This window comes from Camponotus floridanus, unplaced genomic scaffold (genome assembly GCF_003227725.1).
Source record: "Camponotus floridanus strain SB8 unplaced genomic scaffold, Cflo_v7.5 scaffold54, whole genome shotgun sequence".
Lineage (NCBI taxonomy): Eukaryota > Metazoa > Arthropoda > Insecta > Hymenoptera > Formicidae > Camponotus > Camponotus floridanus.
The window spans coordinates 502132-528563 of NW_020229703.1; the positions used below are offsets into that span (position 1 = coordinate 502132).

The 26432-nt window shown below is 36.4% G+C and overlaps 2 protein-coding genes across 4 annotated transcripts in view; both read right to left on the reverse strand.

Moving 5' to 3' along the window:
• Window positions 1-9752, reverse strand: part of LOC105257393 (protein kinase C-binding protein NELL1) — a 61549-nt gene extending 51797 nt beyond the window's left edge. For all 3 annotated transcript variants that reach the window (XM_025412629.1, XM_025412627.1, XM_025412628.1), the window contains exon 1: window positions 7792-9752. In XM_025412629.1, the coding sequence (XP_025268414.1) occupies window positions 7792-8182 (391 nt within the window). In that variant the 5' untranslated portion in view covers window positions 8183-9752. The remainder of the gene's footprint in view (window positions 1-7791) is intronic.
• Window positions 9753-17329: 7577 nt separating this feature from the next.
• Window positions 17330-19713, reverse strand: LOC105257375. The gene is made up of 6 exons (XM_011267956.3): window positions 18863-19713; window positions 18608-18773; window positions 18307-18524; window positions 18061-18225; window positions 17810-17988; window positions 17330-17712 (listed from the first exon to the last, which is right to left on the reverse strand). The coding sequence occupies exons 1-6, from the start codon at window positions 18970-18972 to the stop codon at window positions 17573-17575; spliced, it is 978 nt and encodes a 325-aa protein (XP_011266258.1). The 5' UTR covers window positions 18973-19713; the 3' UTR covers window positions 17330-17572.
• Window positions 19714-26432: the final 6719 nt, after the last annotated feature.

The following is a 26432-nucleotide window of genomic DNA, read 5'->3' on the forward strand; positions in this document are numbered from 1 at the left end:
CAGGTGTTTTATCCTCTTTTCATTTCTTTGTCATCTATTTATGTATCGATTGTTTTTATAATCTCTTATGCTTTATATCTTGATTTTTCGATTATAATTTTATGCGATTCCGTTCGATAATTTTTTTGAAGTCTGTATAAAATTAATTTTTATATTATAGTTTAATACAAATTTGATTCGATAAGTAATCTCGAATGCAATTAAGTCAATTTATTAAAAAAATAATCTTTTATAATTCTTTATTAAAAATATTATCAGAATTGGCCAATTTTTTCATTATTTAAAGATGCAACAATTTTAGACTTGTCAAATATGATAGTTTAATATTTTTTAAAATACGTCACGTGTATTACATCTTGAATTTGGGTCACACCATTTGAATAGGCGAATAGGGTTGACCTGCATTTCTTCAAACACTTTGGAAGGAAGAGCCGCATTGAATGCGAATAAAGAAAATGGATCTCTTTTCGATAAAATGTACAGCGATGTTCTCTTTGCAAGAGTACTGCAGTCTAATACTGCGACGATAGTAAACTGTGTAAGACTACTATGAAATAATAAAAAAAGGTTTATATATCATGGTTTCATGGTTTATATATCTTTCGTATTGCATCATTAAATTTATAGATGCCAATTTTTTTATCAGACACAACATTTTACTCTAAATCATTCAAAATTAATTAGAGTAGAATGTTCATATGTTAAATAAGGACTAATATCTGTGTGAAAGAGAATTAAATCGATAAATTATTCCACGTTTCATTAACCGCTCCGAAATTCTAACTCATATTTCACCTGGGAATTACGAACCATGAAGCAGCCCGGCAACTCAGGGCATTGCTTCAGTTTCGCTGACGGATTACTAAGGATGAGGCCACTAGAATTTATGCTAACTTGACAAGTAATCAGAGCTGGAACATCCGAGAGCTGGTTTGCCAAAACGGGGATCATACGACTTTCTTTGATTACGTTATATAATGTGAGATAGAGCAACGAAACGTGAATTCACGACTGCAACGACTGCGCATTCTCTCCGTGTCATAACTATTACTATTGATGAACACGTGTCATGTTATCTTTTCGCAGAATATAATGAAAGATAAGCAAGAAAGAAGTATAAATATCTATATTACATGGTAATATAGACATTTCACGAATCATAAAAGTTTTCCATTTACATTTGAAATTAAAAATAATTAAAATAAGTGTATATAAATTCTTTTTTTTTTTTTTCAAATAAAAAAAAGCAATTTAGAAGGATTCCATTTCAAGTTGAATAGAATCGAAAACAGTTTTCGCTATGTAGAGGTCTACTTCTCCGAACACACGGTAGTGTCCAAATATACCGGACAGAGACTATTTTAAACTACTCATTTCTTCGAATTAAATCATACGAATATCGTATGAATATCAAAGCCAAGGTGAATCAAGGCCGCTAAATGTGGAATCGAATGTGCGGAATCACATTGTAGTGGTTGTAATTCCATCTCGAGTTTATCAAATATTAAATATTATACTTGATTTGTTAGATAATAAATCAATATTACCAAAATTTTTATGAGTCCACTTGGAAATCAATTTTAAAGATGAGAAGCGTAAGAAGAAATGTAGAAACACGTAAGACTATTGTTTCCTTCAAAATTATCAATTCACAAGATAAGTAAGAAAATTAATACAATAAAAAAATATATATAATGCACTTGTGAATACTTTTTACTGCATACATTTCTCTTACGCTACATTTATGTATCTCAGATGTCATGATACGTATATCCAGTTTCCTTCGAAGGGGACTTTGCAGATATACATGAGAATTACTTCAGCGTGTATCTCTAAACGGGAGATACGCACTGATGATACAGCTGATCTCGCCTACAGGCATGGATCGTTCAAGAACAATGGCGAAGATAGAGGGATAGGGTGGCGGGTGTGCTCCGACTTAAGGGTCAGAAAGAATTTCGAAATCGTGTTATGGGAAGAGCACCATGGCGGGCCAGCGTGTTTCGTTTCGTTGTTCGTGAGCACGCGGGTGTGCACGAGGGATATACCTAAAGGGACGAAAGAGAGGGTGGAGACAGCGGGCGCACCACGTCATGCCACCCCGAAAAACCCTCGAGACAGTCCCGTCTTTTGCGAGCAGGCTTTGCAGGCGCGTATAATTTCATCGCGGCGCGCAACCCGACGAGACTAATTTCCTCTTCCACGAAGAGCCGTGTCGTTTATCGGGAAAACCGCCCACCTAGACCGATCGGCATGCATGCCTCGTGCAATTCCAAGGAGTAGTTAACGTAATTCCGATGTCGAGCGGATAAGGGAGCATGAAGAAATTCTTTTTCAAGCGATTAAAGGAACGCCGGTTTCGCTAACACTCCGGTTTTACCTTTAACTTTGAGTTCCTGGGTGTATCGTTTAATATAACTTGTTGCAAAAAGCATCTGAGTATTCTTCGAGAAGAGACGGGTAACATAATTTTTTGCATGTCGAATCGATCATTCGATAAAATAGTGTATAAATCTCCAATTTGATACGGAGAAATCGTGTTCTGGAAGAGATAATCTCAGAACGACATATCTATAAAAAGTTGAGTCGAACGTAAAATTATAAGCGCGAGGGGAGCACAGTGATCGTATTGTTAACGCAGAGCCGCAATAATGTAGCCGTCGTTTGTCACGTCTGGCGCCTAAGTGCGCACAAAGAGAGGTCTTACGGCAATATCGGTAAACGTTCAATAATTACAATTATTAGTCCGACGATATATTTAGTCGTAATGCTTGCATCTTGGAAATGCAGTTCTACACGGGATCAATAATTATATCTGCTTGCACAAATGTAATGCACACATATCGCGTGCGTGTGTGATTTCTCGGGTGTTTAATGTTTTCCATGAAAATAAAACATTATATAGTAGTAATATTAGAAAATAATTTTATTTATATAACTCTTTTTCTGCGATTCTGAAATTATCTATTTCTTTTTCTTGTTACCTATCCCGAATCTAATATTCTTTTTTAATTATAACTTCATTTTTTAGTGCATTTCTTTTATTATTATCTCTTATATCCCAATATACGTGCACTCCTTTTGAATTATTCTCTATATTGAAACCATATATAATTCTATCTATAATACTGCAATTATACATTAGCATTACATTGAAGTCACGAAATACACATCTGCATCTAAAAAATTACACCTATTTATATGTTCCTTCCTTTCAGGGCGTGAAAAAGAGGGTGCGACTCCAGAAGACTAAGTTTAAAAATGGAGTTTAGTGATGGATTTAAAACAACTGGTACAATACGCCGTTAACATCGTTCCACTTTAATCGAAGGCTCTCCTTGAAAATCGAGAGCCATTATCGTTCAATTAGATTCGCGATACTCGAAGGCGAGACGATGAAATTCGATTGCGCGTCGTTATTGACATTTCACGTCGCATGTACGTAACTAATTTATGATGAAGTAAAATCGGGAAAAGCAATTCGCGGTCTCGAGAAACAAGAAACAAGGGGGATGGCGATGATGGCGTCTCTCTGACTCACCCTCGCCATCCGGAGAATTATAGGCGTCGAGTGTTCACCTTCTCGTAAAAATTCGATGATTCTTCTCTATGGATAAGTCCTGAGGAACACGTTTATTATTACGACAAACGTTAAACGCGAGCGTTAATTGCTCTCTCCCGGGAATAGAATAATGCTGGGGCGTCAATGCGTTTACTTCAGACACGAAAAGGATTTTTTCGTGATATAAATAGATCATCTTGGACATTTGTCTCACTGTAGTTTTCTAATTTTTTAAACGGGCATCGAGCTCACATGTGGTTACAGATATCGCGAGTATCGCGGTTTTATCGCATTTCTAGACATGCGAGAAGCCGCAAGAAACGTGACTTTACGAGCGTAACTTTTCTCAGCTTTATTCTCGCGATTATTGTACGAACGTCTTCTCATTGCAATCAATAACTCTTTCTCTCTTGCTTGTTTTAAGGAGATACTTAAGAAAGACGGATGACTGCGGAAAATCATTAATTGCGTAATTCTTTTTTTGTTACGTGTGAGGCTCGTGTTATTTTAAATTTTTCTCATAAATAAATTTACAAAAAAAATGTATGAAAAAACCTATAATCTATTTCATGATGGCGATGTTAATTTGTGATTATGTGACATTTTTACGATAGCGAGAATATAGAAGATCAGTGACCTTTTCGGCTCTTTGATCTGCGTCGTAAATTTCAATTAAAACTCGGTTCAAAGACATTTAGTTGTCGAAACTGCAAAATAAAAGATTCGTTTAATTTTTGTTTAATTTGAACCTTTAATATTTAGCTTCTCTCTCTCTTTCTATCTTTGTCACACACACACACAATTGTACAATTTGAATGCGGCTAACAGCAGTTGATGGAGCCTGATAGCTTTTTAAAAGTATCTAAATTTAAGAAGTGGCACCACACCCTTCTCCTTCAATACGACGCGTGGCCTGTCTGTCATCTGTGCTTCCTTGTAACGCGGCGATGCGAACGTTGAAATTGGAAGACAGCAAAAGCAATAGAGCGTAGCACAGGAGGATCCGTGTTAAGCAGAACGAACGACAGAGAGAGACGAAAGGCGACATGCGAAAAAATACTCTCTTGGCACTCAGCTTCGGCAGAGAACGAGATAAATAGCGTGCGTGGGTGCAGCCCGACGATGTCTACGGGCCACACGCCACGTTTCAAGCGGATCGAATGAGCGAACCACGTGAATCTGCGAGGGGGACGACACGGGAACGCGAAAGAGATCGAGAAAGAAAAAACGTAAGAGAGCGGAAGAGGGAGGAGGGAAACACGCCGGTGTGTTACCGAGACGAGGAGAGTTCTTACTCACGTTTTAAGTGCACCGACGACGTTTTAATGGCGCATCAGGTAGGAGTAATGCGCGTCGTCCTTGCGGGATTACTCCGCAGTCCCCTTTGATTGTCGTCTCGCGAGGATATTTATGCGTTGTTGGGATAAATAGAAGAGAGCGCGCGACGAACGGGGAGTGGCAGATGCAGGGGGCATAATTAACGATCGAACCGCGGGGGTGCATAAAGGTCCCGCATGAGTGATATGCATGTGGCTCTCGAAAAATCTCATCTGATTAACGAAGTTGACTATGGCTCAGCTTCGAGCTCTAACGAGCTACTGTGGCAGCTCTTTGACACGATACATTTTTTTTTTTTTTTAATTAGACAATTATCTCGATTTTTTCTCGCCTTTCACCAATTTTTAACTAACAAAATAGAGAAAATGATAAATGAATCGTTCGTTATTCGTTTAATATTCTTAGTAACTTCAATAGAAGAAAGAAGAAAAAATTTAGATTTATGATAACTTTTCATATATTATGAAAAGTGAAAAAAAAAGTAAATCATATCTTAGTGTAAATCACATAATGATTAAATGGCTTATTAATGTATGCATTTCGATCTTGTCTGAAGTTAATCCGCGTTATCAACTTGTGAATTGCCAATTATAAATCATTACAGAGCGCAAATCACTTCGGTACATTGCCAGAGCGCGAGATGCCGAGACCGAGCGCATATCTCATGATTTATACGACGTCGCGTCATTACGCTCACGGGTGGCGAATTACGGACTAACTATAATTTATAGCCAATAAATATGGCGCAATGTTGTGCGCGAGCGAGGCTACCGTCATATTCGATGACCGCGACACAATCGATTTAACAATCGAATAGAATAACGATTTATATCAATCTTTGCGGAAAGTACAAAAGAGATATTTCCATCTCTGTCTTCTTAATAGATATCGCAGATGCACTTTCTAGATGGTATATGTAAGGATATATTTACGTAGTTACGTGTGTTATTATTATATTGATTTCTTTTTAATACCTTGTTATTTTAATGTTTCCATTATTCTACGTATAATTAATAACCCTGTCCATTTATTATAAAAGCAAGTAAAAAGTTGACGTAAAATTGACGTAACTTTCAATCAATAAGGAAATGATAACGTCAATTATATAATTGTTTCTGCCTAATAATTGCGTTACAGGGATTTAATCATTCAAGGATCAGTGGTGTCCCTTTTTTGAATACATTCTGCGTGTGCAAATGATTTAATTCTCGTCTCTCTGCATCGTTGAGTGAAAGAGGAAATTCAGAGATACCCGAATCACATGACAGCATCACACATACAATTAAATTTTGATGCAATGCGTCATGCGCTCATTTATTCGTCTCAACGCCAAAATGAACAAAGCATTCTCAGACATGGAGTAAAAAGATATTATTTCCATTAATTTCTGTTATATTTCTGCATCATTACAATTCTTATGCACGCGCGAAAATGATTTACTCTAATAAAATGCCGAATAAAAACAGAATTATTTCCTCCGATTAACAGTTAGATCTCCAGCATGGTTTATTCTGATATGCATAATAATAAGACTCTCACGGGGGAGAAACGGATGAATCTCGGGAATCCGCCCTACCGGTGCTTTAATAATACACGTGTCTGCGCGTGAACACGTTGCAGGCGCACGACACAGCACGGGGCACGCGATGAATATTTGTCTTATTTTTTCGATAAAAGGGCGTCCTGTTTATTCGTCGCATTTCAGACGAGCCGATCTCGGGCTCCTTTGTAATATCCAACGCGAGGTGCCGCCGGGGTGATCGTATCGCCATAGATTTTTATGGAAATCAAGACGCATATATATGAGTTACTTGTCGATCGCGAGGACGATCGATCTTGTCAGATAAATTCGTGACCGTTCGTCTCGTTCGGTCGCGCGAAACATATGTATATAAACGATTCCGGATCGATTCATACGCCAGTTCGGCGAGTCGGATGTTGGCAGAAATCGGCTTTAAAGATTACTCCCACGTTGGGGAATCTCTAAAAAAAATCGAACAGGCGACACACCCAACCGGCTAATGCGGGAATAATGTCCGATAGTAGCAGCAAAAAAATATATGCTCATGGCTCATCGGAGTTTGGCAAAGAACGGAAATAATACTTATAGTTTTTTTTATGGAATCTCTCTTTCCATAGTGTACAACTGGATGCTATTAGAAGAAAGTCGAAAGTCTTTCATCATCGATTCTTTAAGAGAAAAATACGGTTTATTATGCGAAAGATGAAAAAGAAGAAAAATAGAGAAAGCGAATATTCATCTTGAATTGATTCGACTAATACCAGTAGAAACTTTCTCTTTCTGAATTGCTAAACAGGAAGAGATCTATTTATGCATATAGTAGCGGAGTAAAATAAATAAATACAAAACTCAAGGAAGCGAATGTTCATTCTGAATTTTCAAAAGTCGAATATGACATCAAATGAATTGCTCATTGAAAAGCTATTCATTAAATATTTGATAAAGGTCAAAGTCTCAATGAAATTGCAATTCTAATTCGTATTTTATTCTAATAATTTAATTTTGAAAAAAATACTGTGGTTTTTCTGACCTTTATTCTCCTTAATGCCATTAACAAACTTTCTCGTATAAAAGACATGTATCTAACGAGGGTGCAAAAATGGTCGAATCCGATCTATCTTATACTAAGGCCCGGTTCCACAACTCGAATTAATCCGAGTTTAATACGTTAAACTGGGTCCTGATTGGTCCATTCACTACTTAAACTCGGATTAACTGGATTGTGGAACTGGGCCTAAGAGTGCTACCGAAAAACTTCCCTCAAATGAAAGACTCTCCGACATGTTTCATTCTCTCGTTTCTCTACATTTATATATCCCGTACACTTAACAGGATCGACGAGGATCTATCGCGTTGTATCGTTTCATACCTGGTGAGACGGCAAGCGCGAGGAAGGCAGCTGCGGCAGCGACGAAGAGTATCCTGAGCGCGTTTCCCGATCCGCGTCGTCTTCTGCCCGGCCTCCTCTGCACGGCGCGACAGTAGCAGGAATCGTCATTGCGATACACCCTCGTCGTGGAGTCGGACGGTCGGCGGGGTTGCACGTCGAGAACGATGTAGGCCTCTTCCTCCTCGTCCTCCTCCTCCTCCTCCTCCTCCTCCTCTCCGTAGGGCCCTTCCTCGCCGTCGGCGTCCTCGGGCAGGTCGGCGGCCGCCGTTGCGCGTCGTCGACGCGGCGATCTTGCCCGGCGCGAGTCGCCGGCACTGCGGTTGCCGCCGCCGCTGCCGGCACGGTCGATCGCCGGCTCGCCTCGATACATGGCCTGCGGATGCAGCAACGACGACGGTGGCCAGCAACGTGCCACCGGGGTCGGCTGCGCTCGTCAACGTATCCTACCCGCGGTGGCCGCGACTACACCCACGCCAGTACTACCTGCGGCGGCCCGGTCCCTCACCCCGCCTGCGACACCGTGCGACCTGGCGACACGATCGCTGCTGCGAGGCATTACCGCGACCTGGGCCGTCCGAGCCGAGCCACCACCAGCCCCACTAGGCACACTAGGCACCAACCAACCGATCAACCACTGACTACTTCCTTCGGTCTCTCCGCAGTGGTTGCTTCCTCCGCGATCTCTCCGCTCTTCCTATCGCAACCTGGTCACTAGTCCGTATCCCGTCGGCCGATGGGACGGTTCGGATTGTCTGGGAGTACTTTTCGCGAAATGATGGTTACTTCGATATAGTCCGTTTCGCGAGGACGCGCTCCGTTTCGTTCGACGTCAGGACGACGACCCTTGACGACGCGCCGCTGCTCTTTTCACGTGACACGCGTCGCGGAGGGTCGCGTAGTATATCGCGATGCGCGTGATGACGGTGAAGGCCTCCGAGGAATCCGCGTATTATATCCGCGGCGTCGGAGGGAAAAAGAAGCCCTCTAAGCGAAAGCGCGCGTCGTGTATTAGCGATGATACGCGGAAAGAAAGAAGGGTTCGATTGTCTCTGTCCTTGTCTCTTTCTACACCCTCTCTTCCTATCTTTCGACCCTTCTTTTATCCCCTTGCCTTCTCTATACGAGGCTCGACGACCACCTTTGCTCGCACGACGGGGAACGACCACCAAGCGCCATCGAACACCTTCTTTCGCCACTCTTTCTGTCGAAAAACCAATGATCGACTACCGCAGTTCGTGCGTCGTCCAGCGCGCCCGGACACTACCACCGTCCGGTAGGAAGTGTCGGCTGCCACGAGGTGGACATCTCTGCGAGGTCTTGCCAGCGGTAGCGGTGGTGGTGGTGGCGGTGGTGGCGGCGGCGGCGGCGGCAATAGCGGCGGTAGCAGTACCGGTGGTAGTGGTAGCACCGTAAAGGCGGTAGTAGCGGCGATGGCAGCTGCAGCTGATGGTGCACCGATGCATCGAGCAACTGCGCTTCGCTCGTGCACGGTGGTCCCGAGTTGAATTTATTCGGACAGCGAACACGGGCAATCGGTAGTCTAGCAGTCGTCTAGCAATCGTCTACCCGATATAAGAGGGTTCCTTCCCTTTCTCGCATCAAATTAAAATATAGTTTGCGCTCGCGACCCTTCCACGACGGCCTAGATAGATAATCCAACCCCTTCGGCTAGAGTCTCTCTTCGCGTAGAGGTCCGTTCTCTCCGTCTCTATCTATCTCCCTCCTCACGTTATAGTTATAGCTCGGGTCCTCTGTCGCAGAAGAGCAGACCGATCCGTCACCGCGAACTCTCGCTCGCGCACTGCCGTGGCTCTTTCGCTCCACTGACTGGGGGATAACGCGCCGGCTGCCAGCAGGCCAGGCAGTGGCGAAGCTCTCTAGTACACGGCCAGCTACTAAGCAGCACCACGCACGACGGGCAGCCTCACGACTGCCCTCGACTGTCGTAAGTGTGTGTCTGCTGCTCGCCCGCCCGTGTCGTGTCGGCTCGGCTCGGCGCGGCGCGACGCGGCGCGACCTCGCGCGCAGGCGGCGTCGGCGTCGGCGTCGGCATCGGCGTCGGCGTGCGTCGAGCGGAACGGCGACGACGCCGTTAGTCGGCGTAGCTGCGAGCGAGCGGACGCCGGCTAAGGCAGAGACGGCGCGGGCGGCTCTCTCTCTCTCTCTCTCTCTCTCTCTCTCTCTCTCTCTCTCTGGGACCAACGACGTCGGTGGTGGAGGCGGCGGCGGCAGCAGCGCCGCCGCGACGACGACGTCGCGATGGTCCCGCGGAGGAGCGCCCCGTCGATGCCATCGGCCTGGCCGAAATCGATGCCCCGCAACGCGGCGTCTGAAACGCGGCACCCCCGTCGACCTGTGCCACACACCACGGCTGACACACACGCCTTACCCCCGACGCGGATATACCGGGTGTCCCATTTTGCCTCGGGGCGCTCCTTGATTCGTTACAAGGATACCGCGCTTCTTTACTTTTGTTCAGCTTCGTTGTAATTTAAAGTATCTTCTTACATGTGTGCGATATATTAAAGGGGAATTCTGAATGCATCGGAAATTTAAAAATGCATGGAATATAGCTTGAATAAAATACACCCCAATCGTATCATTTAAAGTAATTTAGATAGAAATCGAAAATAAAGTAGATTGAGATTAATGTTCTAATGTTCGCTTTTTAGAACTAAAAGCGCGACATATCTTGTATGCACACAACCCTGCGCACGAAAGATCATAAATACTGTTCCGTCAATGTATACTAAACAAATATAAATATATGTACATTTATATCCACGTGCAAATTTGATCACGTGTATATGTATGTTAGTATTATACAGGCATGCGGCAATGCTGTGTACGCTGTCAAACACCGAGAGATGTAGACATAAATAAGTAATCGAACTCGAAGGCATGTACAAATATATAGATATGTTGAAAGTGTTGAACAGGAGAGAAAGAGAGAGACGTGCCCGAAAGAGACGAGGTCTTGCGGGACGAATTTCCTTTGATTTATCAGTTGCCTTTTAGTTCCTTAAAATATGCATTGGCTCATTCTATATATTACTCGAGCATATTACTCGAAAGAAATATAGAATCAACTCTATACTTCTCAAATTGAAAAGGCAGCTGTAAATAGATGTAAAAGGAATGTATGCAAATCATTTTTTTTCTTAAATTATAGATTCTTGAACGAATTTAGGATCAGCTTGTATGTATATGCCTTTCGATACACATTTAGAGATAAATAACAAACGATCCCTTATTTTTTCTTTTCTAAAACAAATAATACACGCGTATGCGGGTAATAAATAATATATGCCGATTAGTAATATTTATCGAGTCCTGTTTGTGAACAAGGTATTCTTTCATTTTTATCACATCACATGAATATGCATATAGGTAGATACCTTGATAGGATTTTCTGAAACTATAGCAACCTTGCACGAGTATAATAAAATGCCAAGTGGAGAACAAAATGCAACTGCATTTTGACACGATTGCATGTGCTACTACGATGAATCTATATATATATATATATATATATATATATATATATATATATATATATCTGTATAAGACTATTTGTATATTAATTTTCTCACAAATAATTTATATTTTTATAATAGTTTTTCAATTAATCCATTCAATTAATCCTTTTATAATATAAGTATAATTTTTTGTTCTATGCATTTTTTTACTTCACAATAATATTGCAAATTTTTACATATGTACATTATTTCATATATATATATATATAGTTAAAAATCATAAAGTTATTATCTGTATCTGACAACTATAATCTTACTTGAAGATTTTTTCAATTCGACTATAATTTCTTTTTATTATTTCACGTATTTTTGGCAACGTTCATGCCGTATAAAAACTACTGCTTGCAAAGTGCTTTTGAATTAACAAGAATTTCATCTTTAACTGAGAATTCTTGTGTATGTGATTGCGTGAAACATTGCCAGCAAGCATACCACATTTGTGATAAATTTTACATTTTCCTCTGACTTGCATTTCGTAATAAGAATAAATTAGAGAATAATCTGATTTATAATTTAACTAAGTGGTGTACTTAATCACAAACAAGATAAAATAATTTTTGTAACTGTTGATTCATGTATATTTGTGAAAAAAGAAAGTTTTTTTATAGCTTCTATTTATATCTTATCGGCGTATTATATTCTTCCATAAATTCCGATTCTCTTAAGAGAATGAATAATTTGATGTTGAACGGTTACAAAAATGTCAAACAATATCTTGATAGTTAAACAAAAAAGAATACTCCGACATATTACACAAATTATTATCAATTATTATCACTATTCGCAGTTGCATTTCCCGATTAAAATCGGGCTTCCAAAATTCACATGGGACCACCGTCATGCCGGCAAGAGTCAATAGACTCCTCCATTGCGGCAGATGTGCGTATCGATTTCAAGTCGATTCGCGCGTGTCCCCGAACAAACGCGATGTCGCGCGCCTTGCTCTTTGAGACGCCGGCGGTTCCTCGTTACATTGCGTACCCTGCCTTCGTGCTGCTTCATTCACGCACCACGTTGCGGCTGCGTCGGCGGCATCGTCGTCGACCAGCAGGCACACGCAGCGCGAAGCAGGGGGTTTCGCAGGGGGAGCACCTGGAGGGTAATCCACCGCGTGGCCGGCATCACCCTCGCCAGGTGGCTGCAACTTGTTGTTGCGGGACCCCGCGGACCTATGTGTAGGCCTTCTCCCTCGTTTATGCTTCCCTTCTCGTTCTCCCTTTTGCAGTTGATTGATCTCCGTATAGAGATGCACTTATGGATCAACATTTCCATTTTCGCGAAGTAGCGAAGAGATCGCAAATTCCCATTTTCAAACGGAAAATTGGTTTTTGCAGGAGGGAAAGCAGAGAGGAGCGGTGTAGAAACAGATGCGAGATGGACTACGATTGTGATGGACTGTTGCGGCAAATACTACATTGCATCGCAGCAAACGTGAAATTACACACATTATAGTGAAATTTTTCTCCATTTTATTTCTTACTTTTGATGTTTTATACATGTATGTTTTTTTTTTAAATAAAATAAAAAAATAATCGTTCTTACATTCGATAATTAATGTCCCATCGTACTTCCGCCTTTCCAACGAAAAGGTTTTAATTTAATTTGGCTTCTCTCTTTGCTAACATTTTTCTATAAATGATTTTGCATCGTATTTTAAATCATCGCAAAAATAAATAAAGATAAATCGTTGCGATTAAGGACGGAAAACTCGAAGAAGGACAGCTGCTTTCACGCATCATTTATGATACCGTTACTCCGAAATTTCTTCTCGGAGTACGACGAGGACCGCACTGTTGTTCGCGTTGAAAGAAACGCGTGAATTTTCGTGTCACGCGAGCAATCTTCTCAAAAGAAATGTTTTTAGTGGATACTCTTAGAAAGACACGCGTCACAATGTCTATCATTCCTTTCTTTCAACTTTTACAGCCGTCGACTTTTCGGGTGCTAGTAAGAAACGCGTTTCTTGTAATATAAGACTAGATATCTCACCTTTTCATCCCTTTCGAAATCTAAAATGTTTACATATATATCTGATAATCTGTTCATTTCATGCAATTGTTAACTGTGCAATGTAACTCACGAATATTTGAGCTAATAATTGCTGCATTATCCAAGAAAGTACGTTCAATTATCGTGTTTTGTCGCGATTCGCGTGTACCCGCATTGTTATCATTGTCGTGTGATAGTGAGACTACATAAATTTCCTGTTTTTATCGTAAAAAAGATACACATGTTAATGATGTATGACAATAATGAATATCCAAATAGAGCAATATATTTGAAACAGGATATCATTTATTTGCAATTAATTCAACAATCCGAAATGTCTCGATAAAACTTATAGCTTCTTTGTATTATTAATTAAGTAATAACTAATAAATTTTCTTTCGATAGACTTCCTCTCAAAACTTTCAGAGAAAATGAAGCGATTGACGAGATTCATCGGATATCGATGGAACACGAAGAAGAGGTCGCGATGTCAAATCACGCGAATACATCTTTTGTAGAATATTCGTGAACAATTTAATATCTGCGAAACAATTCAATATGTGTGAACGAGTCAGATTCCGGCATCATTTTTTGAAATGGATCATATTTTAATCCGGAGACTGGGAAGCATTCCGATCATCCTTTTAGAGACAATCACGAGAGAGACGGAGAATTATGCGTCGGGGGTTACTGATACATAAGTGGGACACTCGCGAAAGGGGTTAGTTCCCTCTCCTACGCACTGTAACAATGGCAAAACTTGAAACGACATCGTCGTCGGACTTGGCTTCCGGCCATTTCCCGGCTATCGATCCGTAAAGCGTTACGGCAAAGCTGTTCCACGTGCAATTATTAGGTGTATCGTGTATATAACACTCCTACTTGCTTCATATACCACGAACCGGAAGATACATCACCCTTGCTTCGCAAAGACGCTTCGCGAGATTTATGTGTAGCCTGTATAAGTGGATTGGTTACGTAACTGATTACGCTAACTACGCTCGTCGACGCCGACGCGTTTAAACTACTCGTTAAATCGATAGTCGATCGTATTCACAATATTTTCTGACGAGTAGCATTGCAAATTAATTAACTAATTCGATCAATGATATTCTAAAATTGCTCTTGAGCATTTCATGATCTTCCCATTTATGCACAATAGCATGATGTTAAAATATTATGTAATCTCTATATTGACATTAATAAATATTACATTAATATATCTTTGTACAACTGTGCATGGAAAAGAAATATCGGGCTATTCTTAGCGCGAGATAAATCGGTGTGAACGACTCCAGGTGCATGTACCGAGGAAACCCCTCGCAAACCCGTAGCCGGTGAACAGTCAAACACACAGATAGGTATACGACCGGAATCGACCCTAATGCGAGCACAAACGTAAACTAATAGCGCCGCTGCAATAACGAAATTGCACGTGACACGTGAAATTTGCAGTTACGTTCTCTTCGCGATCTCCATCCATCGACCCAGAAATCTTTTCAACAACGCAAACAACGTCAATGTCGCTCTCTTCTCTCACCATCGGAAACGGTTTTCGTGTTGGTCGTTTGGTATTAGAGCGAGACCACGAAGAGGCAGATTTGTATAACTCTCATCATCATAATGCATTTCGGTCAGGTCAGGTGTAAGGAACGGTCCGTGAGAGTCCGCCCTACATGAGTACGACGCAAGCATACGTTTCCACGTATGCGTGGAATCGATAACTGGGAATTAGTCTGCCTGGCTGTCTCCCAGAACTAAATGCGAACACGCGGTGGGAGAAAAATTTAGTCGATCGCCCTTGGGAACTGACATATTCACGCGAGTTCCATTTATTACTGTTGCAAATATCGACAATCGATTTCATTTGCCATTTTATTTGCTATTTTATTTGCCATTTTATTTGCCATTTTTTCCGACCATGCTATCAAAAAAGTTAGTTTTTTATTCATATAAACCTTTGTGTAAAAAATGATGGTAATGATTTTTTTTAATAGGAGTGTTTTTCTTCTTCATCGTCAATATTATCGTTATTAGTGAAAAAGATAATGGGATGTGTAACAAATAAGTTGTACCTTTAAGTAATAATGATGCTGAAGAACTTTTTCACCCCAAGAGAAATATATATAAATTATAAATTAATGAACTTAAGACATTCTTTGAAATGTAAATATTCAATCTAATGAGAACGATTAATTCAAATGGTTATGATGAAAATAAAAACAAATATTTAAAGAAACATTAAGTATAAGAATACTAGAATTAACTAAAAATTATGCAGATAAATTTAATTAGAAAAAAATAATTTAATTATTTAATTATTTTTTCTATATTTCTCTTTCTATGGATAATTGATAATTTAGCGCAATGAAATATTTAAGAATTATTCTTTCAACTATGAATTTGACAAAGTTTTTAATTTTTGGAAAAAAAATATAGCTTCTCTGCTAATTATCATAATTATGAAATATTTCTAATAATATACATTTTTGTTTGAATTATTTCTCATAAATTTTATGGCAATATATCGAATTAATTATGAGAAGCTGCTTTAAATTTTACCACCCTCGCATCATAAGGCACATATACAAAAATACTATCTTTTGTTTCTAGAGATGCCATATCAAATATCTGAAATTGATTAAAAAAAAATCCAAAGAGAAACAATTTTATTACGAAATTATACTAATCTTAATGGTTCGTCAATATGACCGTATATCCCTCTTTATCTCTTTCTCATTTTCGCTTGTCCTAATATACCATATGCGCTCGAAGATATTGCACCCATGATGAACACACGCGTAAAGAACATTAACCGTCAGGGTAGGGGTGGCAAAGTAAACGCGGCAGAACAAACGAAAATGTGCCCGCACAAGAGGCCAGTCTGTGAGAAGGAGAGAAAGGGAGACGGAGACAATGTCACTATAGCCGGTACCGAGGATCAATACGTCACGAACACGGTCACAACTATTCGTGCATACATGCGAGACTGCGCCCTTACTGACCATCACACTCTGAGATAAGTTCTGCAAATGATATATTATATAATCGTATGCACACATTACTAAAAATAAACTGACTTGCCTTCTACACGTGATACACAAAATTAATCGTCTCGCGAGATCAAAAAGTATGCATTATGTTAATAATATACGAGATGGATTTGGAACGCATCGGAAACACGCACAGCCTCTCTTTCTCAAATTTATAAAATTTATTCTTATGTATATATTTTTTTCTCATACTTAACTCTATGATAAATATTTGCGATGTTCGTGCATTATCGTAAATTACAGATAAATTTCCTATTAAAGAGATTTTCTTTTTTAATATTTCACGATGTAATGTAATGAAATAAATTCTCAAAAATCTATTTATCTTTGTTCGTCATTACTGGAGGCTATAATCTTTTTAACTACGATTAGAAAAAAGTCTTTAATGAAAGTTATATATATATATTGCTATAGATATACTGGCAATCTCTCTTTTCTAATTCATCTGTCATTTTTTAACTGTATTTTCATTATTAAAATCATTTTCTTCAATTGTTACTTAAAGCTACATTCCTTAAAAAATATATAGCTACACTATCGTACAAATTTTCGAGATTAAACTTTCAAATTATAAGTCCAAGTCATAAATTATGATAGCTGAGAAATAATTCTCTTATTATAACTGCTAAACAAAAAAAATTGGAAGCATAATGCATGTGTATAAATATTATGTTTACATAAAATAATCTAAAGATATAAAAATAATGCTATGCTGATACATTTAGTATGTAAAAAATATTTCTTATCAACTATTTTAAGCCCACTGATTAATGCCCACATTTGCTCTATACAATGATATCTTATTTCAATCTCTTCACTTTCTTGCAAAAATAAAATTAGGAACTGACATTTTTCTACTTGAAACTAAATATAATATTGCCATATATCTTACAAAAAATATTTATCTTAAAAAATATTTCTTTCAATTCCCTTCTGTTTTAATAAATGTAGTACAATAATTGTAAAATAGTATAACTTTGTAAAATCAAGAATAATTTTGTTTTTAAAGATGGGATTTTTTCTCTCATACTTTCATTCTTATCCTGCATTTTATTTTTTTCTCAAAATGTCAGTTGCCATGTTTATGCCATGTATATGCTTCCATTTATCGCGCTTGTAGTAAAGTTTATCAAACTTTGAAACTTACAGCACAAGTGTCTGCTTGATACAAGGTCTTTTCTAGTTGAAAAAATCTTCAACTTCAGCTAACTCCCTTGCTCGTGCTTGTTGATGAGCCCACCGAGCTTCTGCGAGCTTGTCACTTAATCCCCATTTGTCATGATACACGCGTTGACCGCAACTTGGACATTTCTTACCCCCTAACAAACAAGTAGACAAAAAATAAGGAGCAACAAAAATTTGTTTAAATCTTTCAATATAATATGATAATTTTGATATATAAAATTCATATTTTACCATGGAATGGCGGAGTCTTCATGTATTTCACAAGACATTTTAAGTGGAAGAGATGACCACAGTAAAGTCTTTCGGCGTGGAAATCTGCACTTTCGTCGGTTACAACCTCTTCTGGATTTGCTGGTAAGCATATTATTTTGCAATGTTGACAAGACTCTTGTGGAAGAGCTTTTACAGTTCTGCACAAATTAAATCATAAAATTAAAAAAAAACTATAATTAAAAGTATACTGATGTAAGAATAAAAATTACTTTATGAGAAAGGATGCAGTTATATTTAATGATGGTGATGGAGTGAATAGCTTCTGAGCTTGTTTCTTCAATGGTTCTTCGACACATTGTCTTGCTAATTCTCTTCCTTGTCCAACTAGATAGCGTTTAAACAATGGTGGAAAATTTGTATCAACATCACTAAATCTGCAAATAAATGGTATAAAAATGAATAATATTGAATTTACTGAAATTTACATGAATTTTGTAGAAGAAAATTGAACATACATCACACAATCGATGGGGTAATTATTCGGTATTTCAAGCTTGGTCTTAAAATGATATAAACCTTGATATAATGTTAAATAAATATAAGAATTCTTCTGCTTCAATTTTAACTCGTCTTTGTCCCCTAGAAGTTTCTTTAATGTTGATATTTCATCATAGCAACAGATGAGAGGATTTTCCTCAATAAAATTTCTGATAAACTTTAAAATCAGCAACACCTGCCAGTATAAAAGAGAATTTATTAAGCAAATATAAATTTTATGCGTAACAAATTATTAGGTATAAATATAAATATAGGGACCTGTGCTTTGTTCAATAAACGTTTGCACTCTTTTTCGCAGACTTCGGTTAGTCCATCAAGCAGCTTTGTAGATAGAGTTTTACTTTTTAACTCGATAAACAGAGGTGACGCGGGATAATCTTCTCGAAACTGGATACACACGACGAGTTGCTTGAACGATGTTTTCCTGCAAAATAAGAAGATACAATGCCAAAGGTACAATGATGATGTACCATGATTTTGACGCAACGAACACGAAATAAAGGATTTTCTTACGTTATTTCGACGCGAACCATGCTCCGTACGCAAGAGACGAGGCGGCTTCCGTCAACAACATTGTGACAGAGCTGAGATACTTCTCGCAATTCATCGTCAATAAATCCCATGAGCAAGTGAAGAGAAAAAGACCTTCCGATAGTTCTGCCGCTAAGAGAAAGCAATGTCGACGAAATTACGATGAAACATAATCTCCTGACCGGTAAATAATTTTGTCCGATGAGTTGTTTCAAGAGTAAATAATAACAACTTTTGTTGACGCGGCGTGCCGTGCCGTTACGTCACAAGCAATCAGAAAATGATGAAATTTCTTGACGATTATTTCTCTCACTTCCGGCGTTTCTGTAAAGCCGCGAATTTCAAAGCCCATCAGACGTATCCATTAATAAAAAAAGCTACGTACTCTGAAATTTGATATCTCTTAGAAATATCACGTGATATACTATTTATAGGCTGCTCCTAGGTTTAGCTGACAGTACAAACATATATGAATGAATGATTTTTCAGCACATACATCTGGTGGCCTATATCGGAACACATAGAATAGGGACCAATCAGGATTAGAGGAAATATAACGTTTGTATATTGACAGAGGAGAGATGTCACGGCCTGCTTTTAGGTGATACCTGAAAGCGATACTCCCTCTATGGACATTGAAAATGTGGACGTGAACTACAAAGCCATTGTCCATGAATGTTCTCGGAGGATAATATTTCTGGTTTCATTCCGTGCTATGTGCACAAAATGGCGGTAGCACCAGAATATAAGAAGACACTTATGTATATAAACTAATAGTAAATAAATTATTCAGTCACGAAAGATACTGCAATCTTCCAATGTAATGTTCAAAGAGGAAATAAATATTTTTCTATATTCATTGTCATATTCATATATTTTTATTTACAAAGCACAAAATTTATATAAATAAATATTTAACGAATTAATCGAACGATTGCATTCGACTTGCCATTTTACTCGCCGCGTTACAGTGAATATCGCGCGAGAGAGACAGGCAACATGCATGGCGTCATGCACGATTTCAATCGTCTGCGCGCAAACGAAAAACAGCCAATTTATATCTCGACTTCCGGACGCGATAGCAATTTCGTTCTTTTTGCAAAAAATTCTACACCATTTCGCGGCACTACCGTTTAAATTTCGTCCCGATCGCCCGAGAAGCGGCTAACTTACAGTAAATATCCGAAATCTGCTTCTTCGACTCACACTTAAGTGTAATATTTATATATATCGAATAAAAAAGCGAATCAGAATGCATTTTCATTGCTATTTTCAGTCGAATAGTGAATTAAATATTTATATATATCAAACGAAAAGATGAATCGGAATGCATTCATTCGATTAATTATATATATAAATATTTAACGAATTAATCGAACGAATGCATTCCGATTCATCTTTTCGATTGGTATATATAAATATTTAATTCACTATTCGACTGAAAAGATGAATCGGAATGCATTCTTTCGATTAATTCGTTAAATATTTATATATATAAATATTTAACGAATTAATCAAAAAAAATATTTATATATATAAATATTTAACTAATTAATCGAACGAATGCATTCCGATTCATCCTCTCGTTGGTATATATAAATATTCAATTCACTATTCGACTGATTGCGTTCCGATTCGCTTTTTTATTCGATATATATAAATATTACACTTAAGTGTGAGTCCAAGAAACAGATTTCGGATATTCACTGTAAGTCAGCCGCTCCTCGGGCGATCGGGACGAGATTTAAACGGTAGTGCCGCGAAATGGTGTAGAATTTTATGCAAAAAGAACGAAATCGCTATCGCGTCCGGAAGTCGAGATATAAATTGGCCGTTTTTCGTCTGCGCGCGGACGGTCGAAATCGTGCACGAAGCCGCGAATGTTGCCTGCCTCTCTCGCGCGATATTCACTGTAACGCGGCGAGTAAAATGGCAAGCCGAATGTAATCGTTCGATTAATTGATTAAATACTTATATATACCGAATGAAAAGATGAATCGGAATTCATTCGTTCGATTAATTCGTTAAATATATATATATATATATATATATATATAAATATTAATATTATATATATAAATATATATATAATTATTATAATATTATATATAATATAATATTATAATATTATATATAATTATATATAATATTATATATATAATTATAAATATAAATATAAATATTTATATATATAAATATTTAATTAATTAGTCGAACGGATTGCATTCCGATTCATCTTTTCGTTCGGTATATATAAGTATTTAAACAATTAATCGAACGATTACATTCGGCTTTTCATTTTACTCGCCGCGTTACAGTGAATATTGCGCGAGAGAGGCAGGCAACATGCACGGCGTCGTGCACGATTTCAATCGTCCGCGCGCAGACGAAAAACGACCAATTTATATCTCGACTTCCGGACGCGATAGCGATTTCGTTCTTTTTGCAAAAAATTCTACACCATTTCGCGGCACTACCGTTTAAATTTCGTCCCGATCGTCCAAGGAGCAGCTGACTTACAGTAAATATCCGAAATCTGCTTCTTCGATTCACACTTAACTGTAATATTTATATATATCGAATAAAAAAGCGAGTCGGAACGCAATCAGTCGAATAGTGAATTAAATATTTATATATACCAAACGAAAAGATGAATCGGAATGCATTCGTTCGATTAATTTGTTAAATTAAATATTTATATATATAAATATATATATAAATATTAATATTATATATATAATTATATATAATTATTATAATATTATATATAATAATTATATATAATATAATATTATAATATTATATATAATTATTTAACAATATTTATATATATAAATATTTAACGAATTAATCGAACGAATGCATTCCGATTCATCTTTTCATTTGGTATATATAAATATTTAACTCACTATTCGACTGATTGCGTTCCGACTCGCTTTTTTATTCGATTATTTCTATTATAATATCTTTCTCTCTCTTTACTGTACTGATTTACTCAATTATTCCTTTTTTTCTCTTCTCAACATATTCTTATCCATCTATATTCCTCCATTTCTTTTATCTTTTCTTCATTCGTGCTTGCTCTTGGACCTCATCTTATTTTTAATTTATCAATCCCTAATTTCCTTGTTATTATGTACCTTGGTGTGGAAAAATCTAATTTAAATAGCCATCTCACACAATCCAGCATAATCTTTTCCAATTCTTTTTTCTCTTCCCTCATCCCATATCTCTATCCCGTATGCCATCACTTTCTACTAAATAACTAAACTAAATAACTAAACTTCCATCTCCTATTAAAATCCTTTTTATAAATTCTTTCTCCTAATACTCAGATCTTGTTCGCTGCTAATCAACATTTCCTCACTAATTCTTTAATATGCTCTTTATATTTCCTGTTCCTGTTGAAAGTAAATCCTAAATACTTGGAGTTCTGCACCTCCTCTATCATCTTTTTATCCCATTTCCATTTTTCCATCTTTTCTTTCTTTTTTCTATTAAATACCACAAAATTTTCTATTAAATACACAAAATTTTTGTTTTTTCCGCATTAAATTTTAAATCTCTATCTTTACAAAACCTCTTGAAAATAGCCATCATTTCTAATAACATCTCTCTATTTTTTGCTAACAAAACTATATCATAACGATTTATATAAATTTTAATCGTACTAGACAACGCTATTTATTCCCTTTCATTATATATTTCTCACTGTCACACAAGCTGTCAGAATTTGTAATAATCGCAAATGACAGCTGCTCACAATATGAATTGAGCACAATAAAAAACCAATCGGCATCGCGGAAGAGAGATAACAATACTTCGAGACTTTCGAGAATCGACTTAACATGCCTTTTTTAGAATAGGCCAGTTGAACCTATCTTTCGTTGATCCTGGCTACTTTCTTTCTCGATCTCTAATCAGAGATCGAAGAAAGAGATAATTACTCCTTTTTTTGCCGGATAATTACCGGCAAAAAAGCGTGAAATATTTACGCCCATTTAATAACGATCGTCCGATTTCACGATCGCTCGTTAAATATTGAATATAACTTTATTTTAACTGAAATAAAGCCAAATTACTACAAATTTTTATAAATTATATTTTAGAATAAAATGTATAATTAATGTGTGTATATTTATCGTATTACAAATTATTTAATTAATTAATCATTGGCTTTATATTAAATTAAAGTAAAGTTTGAAAACAATATCTACAAACAAATTCTACGATGGATGAGCATTAGAAAATAAGTGCATTATAAGAATAAATTAGCATCAAAAATTGATAAAATTAATAATTGTTAATGAGTGTCCTTTATAAATTAGACAAAATCATTACAAAAAAATCTTTTCTTGATCTCTTCTTTTTTTAATTAATATTTCAATATATTTTCGCAATAGATATAAAGTATAAGTTCTAAAGAACTTATTAAAATTTTTTAATTTAATTAATTTAATTAAATTATTTAATTTAATTTATTTAATTTAATCCATAGCTATAATCGTAGCTCATCCATTTTAAGGCAACGGATTTATCTACAATATATAATCTATATCTACAATCTACATCTGCAACTTCTACGAATCCGTTATCTTAAAGTTAAATAAAAGTTTTTTTCACTCACCGGCATTGATGCGCAACAGCGGAGTTGTTATCGAAGCTAGTTGTCTGTAACATACAAATATAAAATTCATTTATAATAATGCTCACAAAATGCAATTAATATTTAAAAAAATTTTTATCGCACGGAATTTTATATGTGTAAAACAATGAGCAGATAAACATGCATGGAAAAATTTTATAAATTTTTAAAACTGCTTTTTAAATAGAAAATTTTATATGACTTGTATAAAAATCTTTCTTTTTATTTCATTTAAATAATAAAATCGAATTATTGTTCGTTTAACAAGTTAACGATTTATAACAATTAATATATAAATAATAATATTCACCATCAGGTTGTTCCGCCGATGCAGGATGCCTCTCCTAGGCCTGCTCCTCCTCTCAGATCATCAGGGTTGCATCGATCTATAATATACAAAAGAAAATTCCAATGTAACAGCGTTCAAAATAATTAATATTTCAAAAATTATTGTATACATTAAATTTTATATTCAATGCACATAATAATAGCAGATTAATAATTCTATAAATTTTAAAAAACATTACTAATAATTCTCTTATAATTTTATAATAGTTTACATTTTTACAAAATTATAGCTTCAATTTAAAAATCTTTTTCTTTAATTCTCACTTATTTAAATACAAATAAAAAAATATAAATAAAAGCATCAAATTAATTGTTGCGATTAATTGTTTAATTTAAATTATAATAAATATATTTAATATTTAATATATAATTATATAACAAATAAATAAATTGCTTACCAGAAAGTTGCTCTGCCGGAGCCTGATGCCTCTACCATGCTTCCTCCTTCTCTCATGTTGTTGGCGCGCGATACTGAACGACACTCCCGCACTCGCGAGCAATATTTTTATATCGCTATTTTCGTTATTTTACGCGCGATACTGAACGGCACTCCCGCACTATTTCGATGCGATTAAAAATTTTATATTTGATCGCGCGATATTACAACGCGAAAATGCGACGCGTTGACGAAGCGCTTGCCGTCCGCGGCACGTTGACAGCACCGACGACGCGAAAGGGTACTTAGCTTCCTATTCAGGCACCTTAAGATTTAACATAAATTGAAAAATTTAAAATAAACCTCAAGGCACCATCCAAGTACTAAGCCCTCCCACCGCGACAAGGTGTACCCCATGGGAGGGTTATATTATATTATATATAATTTTATATATAATATAATATATAATTAATTTTGTATTATACTATATAAATTTTATAACTTATAAAAATATTAATTATTTACATCTTATTGATCCATCCATTTCCAAAACCTCCTTTTTTTCTTTTGTTTTACTTTGTCCTCGTGGCACTCCAATTCTGGCTGCAGTCATTTGAATTCCACGTTGCACTTACACTTATGAAAAGTTCCTCGTTGCAATTGTAGTTAGAGAAAGAATTTGATAATATAATGGAACGTCTCTCACCTCACTACCTCACTGCTCGAGAGCCATTGACCGAATGATCGTAAGTCAGAAACATTATCACGGTACTGTTTATATCGTCAAAGTTATTTGAAGAAGGAATTTGTGAAATACCTCTCTCGTCACTACTCAAGATTACTGTGCGAATGATAATAAAACCGTGTCACATATTAACAATAGCGCGATACTGTTCATCAAGGTCGAACACGGTGTTATTGATAAGTCTCTTGTTGCTGAAATATTTTCTGTAATATAAAATATTTGTGCGCGGAATATTAAATTATAGAAGTATTTTAATTTATTGATTAAGATTAATTGATTATTTATTAACCATTCATCTTGAAGTCTTTCGCTATGCTAATTATTTGCATCTATAATTCGATTGTTTTACTTCGTGTTCTCTCACAATTGTATTATATCCCCCCCAATTATATTTAGATTGTCAAGAAATAATAAAAGAATAATAAAATAACACGGATGGAATATATTTGTGACTCTAAATATTAAAATAATAATTCCAATTGTTCGTATTGTTAATATGTTGGATTTCTATCATTTATCGATCTATCATTTTATCGATTCTTGATTAAATTGTATATTGTTTAATTAACAAGGATTGAGAATGTTTAATTAACAAGGATTGAGAAAATTAAAGCATTCGTCGAAATATATTTAATTCTAATTCTATTGTTAAGAAGATATCATTATAATAAGCATCAATATGATCAAAAGATCATAATATATTTAATTCTCTTGTCCTCTTTCATGTATCCCCTGTTTCAATTTTTATTCACAGTAATGAATGATTACGATTCGATAAATATTTATCGTTGCGATACAGTTTCATGTCATTTATCAAAAGTTAATTCATTTTTAATTATTAATATTTATAGCAAATTATGTTTAATACTAATTCTAATCATATTTAATACAAAAATTACAATATACGAAGCGTTTCTCACCACTACTTTATTACTCGAGAGTCATCGTGCGAATGATGACAAAGCCATAACGTATAGTGTGCTACTGTTTATATTTTATATTGCTAAAGCCGAACACCGTATTATCGGCAATTCATTGAAATATTTTATATGTTATAAAATATACACTAACGCAAAATATTAAATAACAGAAATACTTTAATTTATTGATTATTAATTAAACAATTTCTCACGGAGCTTTTCGTTATATGTTAATTATTTGCATCTATAATTCGATTGTTTTACTTCGTGTTCTCCCACAATCCAAATTATATTTACATTGTCAAGTAGAACGATAAGATAACGCGGATGAAATATATTTGTGACTCTAAATATTAAAATAATAATTATTGTCCATAAAAACGGACAACGATCGAAGCGATTATTTAATATTTTGGATTCCTATAATTTAATCGATTCTCGATTAAATTGTATATTGTTTAATTAACAAGGATTGAGAAAATTTAAAGCATTATTCGAAATATATTTAATTTTAATAT

What these genes read in the sequence shown, in the direction of transcription:
- LOC105257375 (XM_011267956.3), bottom strand. Translation starts at nt 18,972, where the DNA reads ATGGGATTTATTGACGATGAATTGCGAGAAGTATCTCAGCTCTGTCAC. An exon ending in ATGGTTCGCGTCGAAATAAC is followed by an intron (nt 18,774 to 18,862) that starts GTAAGAAAATCC and finishes CTTATTTTGCAG; the next exon opens with GAAAACATCGTTCAAGCAAC. An exon ending in GAAGACTCCGCCATTCCATG is followed by an intron (nt 17,713 to 17,809) that starts GTAAAATATGAA and finishes CTTGTTTGTTAG; the next exon opens with GGGGTAAGAAATGTCCAAGT.